Source organism: Pipistrellus hanaki (assembly GCF_964339955.1).
Source record: "Pipistrellus hanaki genome assembly, chromosome: 5".
Lineage (NCBI taxonomy): Eukaryota > Metazoa > Chordata > Mammalia > Chiroptera > Vespertilionidae > Pipistrellus > Pipistrellus hanaki.
The window spans coordinates 30,170,457-30,185,044 of NC_140507.1; the positions used below are offsets into that span (position 1 = coordinate 30,170,457).

The 14,588-nt window shown below is 44.7% G+C and overlaps 1 protein-coding gene across 1 annotated transcript; it reads right to left on the reverse strand.

The window, feature by feature from the left end:
* Positions 1 to 2,316: 2,316 nt before the first annotated feature.
* Positions 2,317 to 14,350, reverse strand: TXNDC15 (thioredoxin domain containing 15; the record flags this gene model as incomplete). Its single annotated transcript, XM_084886678.1, is given in 6 exon segments — positions 2,317 to 2,966; positions 5,655 to 5,785; positions 8,191 to 8,354; positions 10,242 to 10,744; positions 14,115 to 14,298; positions 14,300 to 14,350. Coding segments are annotated over 6 exon segments (1,230 nt in total). The 3' UTR covers positions 2,317 to 2,769.
* Positions 14,351 to 14,588: the final 238 nt, after the last annotated feature.

The following is a 14,588-nucleotide window of genomic DNA, read 5'->3' on the forward strand; positions in this document are numbered from 1 at the left end:
GCCCGCCCCGGAAGGCCCCCGCGGCTTCCCCAGCCCCGCAGGCGGCCCCCGCCGGCCCCTCGCCGCGCCGCTCGGCACGCCTTCCGCATCTCCCCGGCCCGGGTCCGAGTTTCCTCTCTGTGCGGGTGGAGAGCGGCTGGCGGCGCTGGGCTTCCCTCCGCTCAGGTCTGACCGCCGGTCCGCTGCTCGGCGCCGGCCTCGGGGCGCCGCACACTCACGGACGCCCGGACGGAGCGCGACTCCCGCCGGGGCGGTGGGCGAACGGCCTCGCGGCGGGAGCGGCCGGGGCGGGAGGAGATGAGCGGGTGGGGGAGTTTGGGGGCCTCCCCTCTGTGCTCGCGGGAGCGGCGGCGGGGGCGAGCCTGGTGGTTCACGTCCGCGCACCGGCGGTTCCTACAGAGCTTCGTGCTGCCTTAGCTGCCAAGACCTTGGGCAGACTGGCTCACCGGCGTCTGCCTAAATCTGGAAACCCGAGCTCTGTGCTGTCTGAAGAGCACAGGAGGCGCTTCAGATACATGTGGACGGATTTAGATAAAATTTCTGTATCGTTTTTCTGAAGAGGGGCATTTTTAAGTGTGTATTCATTAATGTTTTTTTTAATCATTTTTTTGCCTTTTGTCTTTCTGAGATGTAATTCACATATAACTTAAAATTCACCCTCTAAAATGTGTAGTTCAGCGATTCTTAGTATATTCACTTGTATCTGTTTTTAACTAGTCTAAGCAAATTAATAATATGAGCAGTTTTGCAGAGGATATAACAATACACTATTTTTTTTAAAAGGGTGAGTCCATTTAAGTTCAGCTTAGCAGTTACTAGCATTAGTTTGCGGGGTTTAATATATTTTTATTGATTTTAAAGAGGAAGAGAGAGGGAGAAACATCAGTGATGAGAGATTATCACTGATCAGCTGTCTCCTGCATGTACTACATTTTAGCTATATTATGACTAGGTATGGGAAACACGTAACAGGAAGACTGGAGGGAAATACATGCCATGATCGCTTAGGCCATGACACAGAGGTGGGGCAGGGTGCCATTCCACATATGATTAAGTCTGAAGCTGCGTCCCACATACAGTTAAGTCTATAGCTGGGAGCTACATGACCAAGAGCCAAGTTACTTAGGACCTCATTTTCTCTTCTGTAAAATGAGGACACTAAATAGTGTGCCAATCTCATAAGGCTATTGTACTTGCCTTTGTAACCTGCCTTTCTCCCTACCACATCAAAGGAACAGAAATCCAAGATTAATGAAACTATATGTAAAACAGTACCTGGCACACACACAATGATATTCAAGTATTGGTTATTATAAGAAATGGAATTATTAGAGGTTTTTCTCCTATATTTTAAGTGTAGATACATACATATGAAAGTTCAAATCCCAGCTTCATCAACTTACTATGTGTGTGACCTGGGTGAGTTTTTAAACCTCTGTGTCTGCGTTTGCTCACTTGTAAAGTGGAAATAATAATGGTACTATTCTGAGCCACAGTTCCCTCCTGCCGGTGACTAGCCCAGCCATAGCTGTCCACAACATTACATAAAGTTTAAAATATCCTATATAATGTGAGAAGATTCATCTAGAAGTTTCTATTTCCATAAAATTTAGGGTGCCTTATAAAATGAACTCTCTAAAACACAAGTAATTGACAGGCTGGTGTGGCTCGGTGGTTGATCATCATCCTATGAACCAGGAGGTCAGGGTTTAATTCCCAGTCAGGGCACATGCCCGGGTTGCTAGCTTGATCCCCAGTGTGGGGTGTGCATGAGGCAGCAATCAATGATTCCTTCTCATCATTGATGTTTCTGCTTCTCCCTTCCTCTCTAAAATCAATAAAAATATTTTTAAATAAGTAAATAAAATACAATCAGTATAAAAGTAATGTATCATCATGTTATCAATTGTCATATCTGAATTTAAGGAACCTTTTAAAAACAGCTTTTCAAAAAGTTTGTATAAAAGACATGTTATCTGTTTTCTATATGTGTCCTAAAACTAGACTAGATTAAACTTGTGGGCCAGAATAGTGTTTTATATTTCTTTTGGCTATCACTAAACCTAGCACAGTGCTAACATTTTAAGATTCAAATAATGCATGCTGGTTAGATAACTATGACTAAAATTAAGTTAATGCTTTAGCACAGAACTGTCACTAAAGAAGATTCAGTTATGATAATATCATTGACTTCCTCCTGATAGCTGCCTTACCCAGAAAAAAACTTAAGCCACTTAAAATTCTTTTAGTGAAATTAGAGGTCACAAACAGGATATTTGACTCTTATTTTCCCATTAATTGCTACTTATAAAGTCATACTTATCAATTCTAGTTTATTCTTTCTGTAACAATACTTTCCTGCTTAAAGTCAGATAGAGAAACTGCAAATGAACAGAAAACCAACCTTTTTAAAGTCCTATTTCTGCCTTCCATAGAGTAAGCAGAAATATCATTCTACTCATTATTCCACCAAAATACATCTTCACATTTCAAATGGATTATTCCCTTAAAAAATGGATTATGTTCAAATAGAAAAACAAGAATGGTGAATTCTACTGAATATTTTTACGTTTGCTTATTGCAATACTAGTTAAAACACCAGTTTATACTTTTTTTTTTTTTTTTTTTTACACATTCAACAGTTTAACAAATGCATGATTCTTTGAAGTTGTAAATCAACTCTTCATTGGAGAAGATGTATGAAATTGCAGCATTAATTTCTGAAATGAAGGATTGAAATTCCTCTTTCCAACTTCCTTCAGTCCATCTCTACTCCACATGTTCCTGCTCTTGTCCTGGAATTAGCCACCGAATGCTCTCAGTTCGAATAGTAGCATACATAATAAAACTAATTAAAAAGAATAAGGAAAATACAAGCAACCAGTCCACGCTTTTTATCAAAGTGCTGGGAAGAGGGCCTATTTGGTCGGCTTGAGTTACCACCACATTTTTCTTGGCTTCTATACCTGCAAGAGAGAACAATTATTTGAAATCAGATAGAAAACACACCCGCTACAGATCTTTCTGAAATATTTTGCATGACATGCAAAATGACATGCAGTCTTAAATACCACTGGTACTATATCTGGGATGGGTTTCATCGTCGGTGTAATTTGTAAGTTGCCTTTCTCCCCACCACATCAAAGGAACAGAAACCCATGCCGCTGTTCCAAGCTAAAACACTAGAATTTCTGTGAGCTCATCAGGGCGTTGTAAGAGTTGTCTTTTGAAACCAAAGTCCAACAAATAACTAGTAAAGCTACTCTCAGGAGTCTAAAGAAGGTTTTCACAAGTTAAGTAATGTTGCCGAAACCGGTTTGCCTCAGTGGATAGAGTGTCAGCCTGCAGACTGAAAGGTCCCAGGTTCGATTCCAGTCAAGGGCATGTACCTTGGTTGTGGGCACATCCCCAGTGGGGGTGGGGGGTGCAGGAGGCAGCTGATTGATGTTTCTCTCTTATCAATGTTCCTAACTCTATCCCTCTCCATTCCTCTCTGTAAAAAATCAATAATTTAAAAAAAACAAGTAATGCAAAATACAAACTGCTTCTAAATAAATTTACTAAAAGAATTGTTGGCACAGATAACAACTGGAATCGGTGATTACAGATTTCATTGGTATCCTGGGTTTTCTGGGAGCACTGAATAAAATAGCTCCCTTTCTCCATATCAATCTGAATGACAAGACTTGAAATAGCTAACCACCTGGTAACAAGCCTTCTTCTCCTATGAGGTCACCAAGCCCTTTGTTATTTATTGTTAGATATAAGTAATTACATACAACTTAATATGTAAGGAAGGTATGTTATAATTTGTATTTATTTTCAGGGAATATACTTCAAGAAGGAGATGGATGCTTATTATTGAGATGTTAAAAGCTTTTGAGGAATAGACTTTTCCAATGAAGGAAATTTCTTCCATGTACAAGGCCATCTGGTTTGGCAAATATTAAGATCTGCAAATGGATTAATAAGTGGAATACTATACAGTACAAAAAACATAAACATACACAACAGTGCAGATGAATCCCATAGATATAAGAGTGAAGCCTTAGCCGGTTTTCCTCAGTGGATAGAGCATCAGCCTGAGCAGACTTAAAGGTCCCGGGTTGGATTCTGGTCAAGGGCACATGCCTGGGTTGCAGGCTCAATCCCCAGTAGGGGCACACAGGAGGCAGCTGATCAATGATCCTCATCGATATTTCAATCTCTCTTACTCTCTGAAATCAATTTTTTTTTTAAATTTTTTAAGTGAGTGAAATGAGCCAGATACAATCTAGTCTCTATCTCCATTAATATAAAGTTCAACAACAGGTAACAGTAGTCTGTGGTGCTCAGAGTCAAAATGGTGGTCATCCCTGAAGAGGGCAGGAGCAACAGTGCTAAAGCGGGGCTGGTACTATTCTCTTTCTGGATCGGAGTATTGTTACCCACGGTGTTCACTTTGTGAAAATTCACCACCCAGTTCACTACTGACTGATGCATATTTTTGTGTAAATATTACACTCAAATGAAAAATGGATTTAAAGAGGTATCTACAGATGTATGATATGTGAATTCTATCTCAATAAAGTCCTTTTTTATTTTTTTTTTTTAAGTATATTTTTATTGATTTCAGAGAGGAAGGGAGAGGGGGAGAGAGATAGAAATATCAATGAGAATCATTGATAGCTGCTTCCTACACGCCCCCTACTGGGGATTGATCCTGCAACATGAGCATATGACCTTGACCAGAAATGAACCCTGGACCCTTCAGTCCACAGGCCAACATTCCTTTTTTTTTTTTTTTTTTTTTTAAAGAGTTAATTTGGGCCGAAGCCGGTTTGGCTCAGTGGTAGAGCGTCGGTCTGCAGACTGAAAGGTCCCAGGTTCGATTCCAGTCAAGGGCATGTACATTAGTTGCGGGCACATTCCCGGTAGGGAGTGTGCAAGAGGCAGCTGGTCGATGCTTCTCTCTCATCGATGTTTCTAACTCTCTATTCCTCTCTCTTCCTCTCTGTAAAAAATCAATAAAATATATATATTAAAAATAAATAAATAAAGAGTTAATTTGGGACAAATGGGGGGCCAGGCGGGAGTCAACCTCTAGTGCACATATGTCAAACACAAGGCCCGCGGGCCAAATCCAGCCCGCCAGGCCTTGCAATGTGGCCCGCACCGCGCTGTCATCACTGCACTCCGCTGTCAGTTTATGACATTGTCAGTTTATGACTGTTCAGTAAACCATTCGGCCCGCGATTTAGGCTGGATTTTAGATTTTGGCCCCTTCTCTGATTGAGTTCGACACCCCTACTCTAGTGGGAAGACTCTCTAGGCTCTGGCCTTGCTATCCCTTTTATTGAGGCTGCTATGGGTTGCACCCATTATCCTTAAGCAGCTTGGACACAGGCCAACATTCTATCCAATGAGCCAAACCAGCTAGGATTGTCCTTAAAAAAAAACAAAAAAAAAACTTTAATCATATTAAAATTACCTATTCATGTTATGCTTATTACTGATTGAGAGACGTTTAATAGGCACATACAAGTTTATTAGAATTTTTACATCTCAAAGCAATCTTGAATCCTTCACTTAAGGATGATAGCAGATCAGAACCCACAGAAAGCACATACCCCCAGCAATAAAAAAATCTTCTACAGCTTATTACTCCTACATACCTGTCTGGTTAAAAATGAAGATTTTCAGTGTTTCCAATGTTCTGTCTGTATGATTAAATCTAGCCATTGGTTTAGCTCCTTGAAATAACAAGATGTTAGGAACAGCTACAGTGCCAAACCTGGTCGAAAGGCTACAAGAAAAGGACAGAAACCTGATTAACATGGGCTTTCTCACACAGTTATGAGAATGGATGGCAATAAATGAGATAGGATCGGTCTTGTATGGAGGTTTCTGATACTCAAACTCCAGACGTCGTAGTTGTTCTGCCCACCTTCCTTATGTGTCACAGTTGGAGGCATTTCTGTTCTGCTGAGGTGCTTTCTATTACAATATGGAACTACACGTGACACAATTACTCCTCTATGTAAGTTCCTAACTGCCAGGTCAAAGATTCTAACTCACGGACAAAAACACATTGTCAATTTACTTGTCAATTCACACTCTCCAGAATGCCCACCTCCATCTCTCATAAAGGATTCAACTTCCTGTAAGCAATTAGTTTGGGAAAGTTGGCACAAAGGAATCTATGATCTAACAAACACACCAGGAAGTTCACAATTAGGGCAAGATGCTTGGGAAGTAACATGACCTGAGTGGTTTTGTTTTACCTTTTCATAATACAAAGCAGCGTTTTTCAACCGCTGTTCCGCGGCACACTAGTGATGTGTGCCGTAGGTGCAGACAAGACAAGAATTTTATAATTTTTCACTATTTTGTTTACTTAATATTTCATAATAAAGTAATTATAAAATACTTTCTTTGTGTTTATTTGATTCCTATTCAAGAGAATTACTTTATATATAGTCAATATAGGCACAGAGTTAAATTTTTTAACATTTTCTAATGGTGGTGTGCCTCGTGATTTTTTTCATGAAACAAGTGTGCCTTTGCCCAAAAAAGGTTGAAAAACACTGACACAAAGTAATGGTAAGAGCTCCGAATCAAAACATTCTGGGTTCAAGGCTCAGTTCTGTTAGTGAACCAAGTAATCTGTGTAACCTGCAAACTATTACACCTCTTTAAACTTCAGTTTTTCCCTTTAGTAATATTGGATAATCAGGATTTTTTTCTTTTGTAAACATGCTTTAACTTAAATATTAATATATGAGATAAACGCACGTCCCACACTGCCATATAATAACAAGTATCTTTTATTCTTGAGAAGGATGCATGGAAATGAAGGAACAAAGCAGATGACAAAAGCCTGCAGGGAAGGGGGTGCGGAGAGGGAAGGGGGAGTTAGGGATCACAGTACTGACAGGTGCTAGAGCCAGCCCTGCCAGCCTGGAGGCAGTGGAGGGCCCGGTCAAAGCTGGATGTTGACCTGGACTGTCCTTCCTGTCAATCTGTTCTCCTAGGCTAGGCCACTTAGATATTTCCCTGAAGCCCTTGTGAGAATTACTAATTTGTTAGACAATTTCTTTCTTCATAGTCAGTTTAAGGTAAACACTGGCAGTTACCTACACCAAAAATCAATGGAACACAAATTAACCAAGTTTTATTCAACTTCAATTTCACACCAACTTGACCTTCATCCAGCTTTGCCAAATCCTTTCACATACAACACTTCCTTGTGACCTGCTAAGGAACATGTGATTTAGAGCAGTGTTTTTCAACCTTTTTTGGGCAAAGGCACACTTGTTTCATGAAAAAAATCACGAGACACACCACCATTAGAAAATGTTAAAAAATGTAACTCTGTGCCTATATTGACTATATATAAAGTAATTCTCTTGAATAGGAATCAAATAAACACAAAGAAAGTATTTTATAATTACTTTATTATGAAATATTAAGTAAACAAAATAGTGAAAAATTATAAAATTCTTGTCTTGTCTGCACCTACGGCACACCAGGCAACATCTCACGGCACACTAATGTGCCGCGGAACAGCGGTTGAAAAACGCTGATTTAGAGGATGAGGAGCATGCAGTTTATAACCCACGCATAGTCACAGCATAGGGGATGTATATACTATCTGAACAATGTTCTCGGTAACTTATCTTATTGAAGATTTAAAAAAGACACCCACTAAACAAGATGAAAAAATAAAACAATGGTAAATGTTATTTTAAAAAGCTAATTATTGAATGTCTACTAAGACATATTCAGGCAAAAATAAACGTAAGAAAGAAGAAAAAGGACAAAAAATCCTAAGTAGACACAAAATGGGGGTGCCGAGAGTTAGGCTGTCAAGGTGGGGACCTAAACTGTGGATGAAAGTCACAGAGGAAGATCATACTTGTGACTGATTTTGCTAATTCATTCTGGCCAGGATGCTAGGAAGCCCTCCGGCCCTTGCACTGCCGCCTCACAGAGCTGTTCTCCTTCCTCAAAAGGGACCTCCATAAAGTGAGCCATCAAGTTCCTCAGTCAGTCCAATCCCTCACTCCTCACTCCCACTTGCCTTTCCTTCCTTCAGTCCCTCTAAAAAGCTCATGCTATCTCCTCTGCATTTCACTTAACTACCCCCTCCAAACAACTGCCACCAGTCGTCCCTGAGACAGAAATGGAAACCCCACGAAGGGAAGATACCTGCTATGCTGAGATGCGTCCAGGGCCAAGAAATGAAGAGCTGGAAATGCCCGGGGCAGAGAATTAAAGTGAGGGGCCAAGCTGGCAGAAAACCGGCACCACGGGGTATAAAACAGGACTAGCGTGCAGTCACTGCCGTTGGGGTTGAGGAAATCCATAAGGTCCTACGGGAAAAGAAACAAGTGTTACCGTCAGCAGTAAATGTGCATTTTTCTGGGAGAATACCCAAGTACGGGGACGGGGAGGAGGAAAATTGTAATATATCTCCGTAAAACCTTTTGGATTTTGAATCATGCATTCATCAATCAGCAGAAAAGTACTATCAAATAACAAGTTACACACTTTCCTTTAAGCTTTCTCAACATTACTATAGAGCAATTTTCATAATGTAGCCAAATACTAGGTACTCACAGGGGATAGGCCACTGTCCCAACCTTTGATTGGGCATCTCGCACAATCTAATGGCATTATTAAAAGCACTGCGGTCTCAGACCCAAACTATCATCCCAGCAGATCCCAGTCTGTACTGAGCAGCTGTATCAACGTATTTGGTCAAAGGTTAGTTCAAGTCAAAAGTGCACCATCCCTGCCACCGCCCTAACTCAGACTGTTTAATAAACTGCTCCCTCCTGGTGGTGTGTGTGGCACCTGAGACAAGTCCCACAGAGCTCAGGCATGGGGAGGGTCTGAGGCCAGCACTGACCCTGCACTTGGAGGGGCTATGTGTGTGCAACATACCATACATGCCCTCATTTAAAAGAAGCCCTATCTGTTTGGCTCACGGTTAGAGCTTTGGCCTGCAGACTAAAGAGTTGTGGGTTTGATTCCGGTCAAGGGCATGTACTCTAGTTGCAGGCTTGATCCCTGGCCCCGATTGGGGCACATGCAAGAGGCAACCAGTTGATGTATCACTCCGATATCGGTGCTGTCTCTCCCCCTTCCCTTTCACTCACTCTAAAAATCAATGGGAAAAAATATCCTTAGGTGAGGACTAAAAACAGGAAAAAAGAAGCCATCACAGCCCTGGCTCTGGCTGGCTGGAGTGTCGTCCCACACACCAAAAGGTTTCCAGTTCCATTCCCAATCAGAGCACTACCTAGGTGCAGGTTCCATTCCCGTTCAGGGCACAGATGAGGCAATGGGTTGGTGTTTCTCTCTCACACCAATACTTCCTCTCTCTCTCTCTCTCAAATCAATGAACATATCCTCAGGTTAGGATAAAAAAAAAAAAAAAAAAAGCAGCAGCAATAATCACAGCTTTCAGAGCTCAGACTTCTCTGCATTCATGCTGCCATCTGACATAAAGCCATCCTACAGAAACTATCCCACAGAAAGCTATCAGGCTTTATCACAGGATTTTCTTTGGAATCACCATTTATCTAACTAGCTGGAAAAACATGGCTGGGTTTGGGACAATTGTTTCAGCAGTTACTCAAGGTTAAACAATGGATTCACATTCTTTGAAGGAAAAAACTTTCCTCAATATAACATTTTCCCAAGGGGCATCACTAATCTAAACCATGCTAAGTTACAATTTGAACAATTCAGATTATTTTTTATAATTCAGATTTTTTTTTTTTTTTTAAGAGAGAGAGAAGGAAGAGGGAGAGACAGAGAGAAATATCCATGAGAGAGAAACATTGATCAGCTAGCTGCCTCCTGGGGATCAAGCCTGCAACCTGGGTATGTGTCCGTGAATCGAACCCTGACCTCCCAGCTCACAGTAGATGCTCAACCACTGAGACAGACTGGCCAGGCTATAATTCAGACTTTGTAAGCGGCTTCTGTTATGATTCTGATGTCTACTGTGTTTTATATCATGATGACTGGTGGTGAGACTAGTACTCCAAGGATGATTACGTTGAAGTAGCCCAAAAGCATAGTGGACACTAGTTATATCCATTCTCACTGATGCAGCCACTGAACACTATCCTACTTACAATCTGATCAAGATTGCCATCTGAAAGTTGATAGAGTCTTGGATCAAAAAAAAATCGATGTGCAAAAAATAAAACTAAAATAAAAAAGAGATGTAAGTCATTTTTTCTTACCTGGGACATATTTAAAATTTTCAGGGTGAAATTCTCCAGCCCAGTAACATTTCTCTCCTCACAGCTGACCTTGGGGAATTTCTGGCTGTCCGTGTGATTGGAGTCCTCGATGGGGGCCAGGTCAGTTTCCACTGCTTCTGGCTCCGTGTAATGCTGCAGGTAATCCACCTCTTCTCTGTCCGGGAAGGTGTCTCCGTCGCTGTCCAGAGAAAAGAGGCTCTCTGGGAGGTGGCATGGTGAGTCTTCCTCCCTTCCAGCCGCACAGGTGCCGATGCTGGGCTCCGAGCTCCGTTTGTCATCGGCTTCCCCGGGAATCACAGACAGCATCACCATGTGGTTGCCCTCGCTGTCCAGCCCCAGCACTGCATCGGCTTCTTCTGCTGACGTGTCCAGGACCACTGGGCCACGTGAAGGCTCCTCTTCACTCATGTACACAGTCCCCATCTGGAGAGCAGGGTCCGGCTGCTCCTCCCCTGACCATATGTGACCACTTTCCTCTGCAACTAAACATGCCAGCATGCTCACGGTCACATGTGACTTCCAAAAAAATGAGCCCCAAAGAGTTACAGTTCTCCTCAAATATGAAATTTCTCCTACAGAGAAAAAAGCTGTCCTTCCCATTCATTCAGCAAATGAAAAACATTCTGCTTTCTGGCTAAGATAGAGTAACAAGACCACATACACACTCCCTCCTAAAGCAACCCAAAGAACAGTCAAATATGTGAAACCGCTGTTTCAGAAAACCAGTTATTAGGCAAAAAAGGACAGTGACCCCTGAGAAACAGGAAGCAAATGAGGAGAGCACTGCGGCTGATCTAGCTTACTGCCTAGGGAGTACCCACTGTGGCTCGGGGAGGGGGAACACAGGCAGAGCCCAGCAGACTCAATGAGTTGAGGAAATGGAGCAGAAAGCAGGAAACCTAGGAAGGTAAGAGTTTGCAGGATAGAACACTGGAGATAGGAGACCTTCACAGCATGAATTCTGGAGATCTGCAGAGGGGCCCCTTAAGTATACTACTGGTCAGCACATGCATGTGACTAAACTACCCAAAGCCAGAGAAAGAACCACCCAAAAGTATTAGAGGCAATAGTACCTAACACTCACACTTTTTCAGGCATACAAAAGATGAAAGAATCCCTCACCAGCAGATCTGCATGACAAGAATTTTAAAGGAACTCCTTCAGGCAGAAGAAAAATGATACTGAATGGAAATATGGACCCACACACAAGAATGAGGAGCACCAGAAATAGTAGCTACATGGATAAATATACACAAACAATTCTTTCTTAAAGTCTAGCTATGAAAGCGGACAAGAAATAAGGGGTAGTTGCTATGGGCAGGCAAGGGGCGAAGGGAGGTTTCTATTTTGGTTTTTAGGACATTGGAGAAACTTAAGGATGTATAAAGCTGATGGGAAAGTATGTAAGAAGGAAGAGGTGACAATATAGGTTAGATATAGCAGTGTATAGGTCTTGACAGAAGGGGCTCAGTGCCTGGGCAGGGAACTCTGCAAATTTGGTATAAATTTATCTAACCACTATGCAGTACACCTGAAACTAATCCTATAATAATAAAGAGCTAATATGCTAATTAGACCGAACAGCAGAAAGACCATCTGGATGAAGCCGGACTGCGAAGGCTAAGCCCCTTGCACAAATTTCATGCATCGGGCCTCTAGTACAAAATAATTGAATGTAAACTGTAATGGGAAAATAATATAAATAAAAAGCCTGAGATTTTCAGCCATCCTGAAAAGAAACAGGCTAGTGAAGGTTCCTAGGTCCTCACCCCATTCACAGCCTGGCCATGATGACCAATGACGCACCCATGGCTGGTGTTATCCTCGGGTCTACATGAATATGGCCCTGACTGCAGGTAGACTCATTAAATGCAAAAATGCAAGTCAGTCCCCTGAATCAGCCAAGAAACAGAAAGCACATTCAATTTGGGCAATTCAAGGAGAACTTAAAGGGGACTACCAACAAGTGGGCTTGGTGTAGAGAAAACAAAAACAATGAAAGGTACGCCAGGGCCAGTAACAGCAGAGGGCAAGCCAGTTACCACTGATCAGTCTTTTTTTTTTTAATATATTTTATTGATTTTTTACAGAGAGGAAGGGAGAGAGATAGAGAGCTAGAAACGTCGATGAGAGATCATCGACCAGCTGCCTCTTGCACACCCCCTACTGGGGATGTGCCCGCAACCAAGGTACATGCCCTTGACCAGAATCGAACCTGGGACCTTTCAGTCCGCAGACCGACGCTCTACCACTGAGCCAAACCGGTTTCGGCACCACTGATCAGTCTTAAAAAGCCAGAGGCGAGCCATAGCTGATTTGGCTCAGTGGTAGAGCATCAGCCTGCGGACTGAAGGGTCCAGGGTTTGATTCCGGTCAATGGCATGTAATCAGTTGCAGGCTTGATCCTTGGCCCGTGAGGGCGCATGTGGGAAGGCAACCAATCAATGTGTTTCTCTCTGTCTCTCCCCACCCCCCCTTCATTGCCTCTAAGAATCAATGGGAAAATATTCTCACATGAGGATTAACAACAACAAAAGAGGCCAGAAGCGGAGGGACACAGCCAACCTGTGACAACCACTGAGGGAGGGAGCTAAGAGAATCAATACTCTGACCTCTCTCCCCCCCCCATTCTAACCCAAAGGGAGCCAAAAGGCGGGAGAGACCTTTTTGTTACTCTATAGTAGCAGGGCAGCTACTCAAGGTCCAGAGCAGGATGGAGAAGGCTCGAGAACGATCTGGGAGACATACGAGACACCCAGCGCAGCTGTCCCCTCTTTGAGGCTGAGGGTTGAGTGTAGTGACAGAGGGTAGGACAGAGATTTGACTGTGCAATCAGGCAGACCGGGGCTTCCATCGTGCCTCCTCAACTCTGGCCGACTTTCGAGAAAGTCAGATTGATGCTGAGTCTCAGCTCACTCGTCTATAGCACCGTGAGGACAGCATCTACGGTACTTCACAAGCATTTCAAGATGAAACAAGACGATGCCCATCGAGCCCTGAAGCACAGCACCAGGCACGTAGTGAGAGCTTTCGTTGATGGTAATTCCTTCTTCCTCAGTCTTCAAGAGGGGACATGTCCCTGATCAGCAAGGACCTTGACACCCAGGGAAAGGAAAGACCTGCCTGTCCCTGTTTGGAATGAACAAGCGAAGCCGCATAAAGGAGTGGGGGGGAAAGCAGTGAGAGGAAGGCCTCCGCGCCGGGACCAGCCATCCTGGGAGCCGCTGCCCTCCCACCATCCCCACCGGGGAGCCCTGAGCTCACGCCGGGCCGGCAGCGGGCCACCCTGCGGGGGTCTCCTGTGTCTGCCATCTGCCCTCACACAGGCACCAGAGCACACGGACCTTCTTAGGAAAGCGCTCGAGCAGGGAGCAAAGCAAAGCGTGGGCTTTGCAAGTCAGCCCGGCACTGCCGTTTTCCAGAAGCGCAGACCGGCAGTCACCCGGCCTCTCTGAAAGGAGGATGCGAGGGCCGCCCGGCTCCCAGGGTCGGCGAGAGAGGAGGACGAAAGGGCTGCGCACACCCCCGGCTCCTGTGAAGGGCAGCTCAGATGCCGGCTGTTCGTGATCATTATTAGCATTAATAACGAAGCGCCCGCCACAATAACAAAGCCTCAGTGACCGTAAACGCTGGGCACGGTCCCTCCCCGCCCACAGCCTCCGCTGAGGGCGCTGACCGTGGCGGGGCTCCCCGGCCTCCCGCTCCGCCGGGCCTCCCACCGCGGACCGCAGCCGGTCACCGAGGGGCTGTGGGGGGAGGAGAGGGGGGACAACGCGGAGAGAAGAGCCGGCAAGACCGTCGCCCGGGCAGGCCGCAGCCTCCCGTCCCCGCCCCGGCCCAGCCCGCACTCACCTCCCTGGCCGCTGGCGGGAGGCCCCAGCACCCACAGCAGCACCTGCCACCAGCCGAGGAGCCTCATGGCGCGGGGCGGCGGCCCGGACCACCGCCCAGGCCGAAGGGCAACCGGCGCTCGGCTACGGGAGATGTGTTCCCCGCCGGAGGAAAGACGGAGACGGACAGGCCGGGAGCGCATGCGCAGGCGCAAACGCGCCGCCATCTTGGAAGCGGGCAGCCGCCGCGGACGCCATCTTGGTGTCGGGCGGCTCGCCTCTGGCTTGGGGCGGGCGCCGTGGTTTCAGGGTCTTTAAAGGGAGCCAAGCACCGATGTTCCAGGTTATGAACTTTCCTGAACCCCCAGCTTGGGCGGGGTTCCAGCAGAGACCTGGGGCCCCTCAGAGTGCCTTCTCCTCCCAGAGGAAGTCCTTGCTCAGGGCAGGAGGTTTGGGTTGGTTTTTGTGGTGTAAAAAAAAAAATGTTCGAACCTGT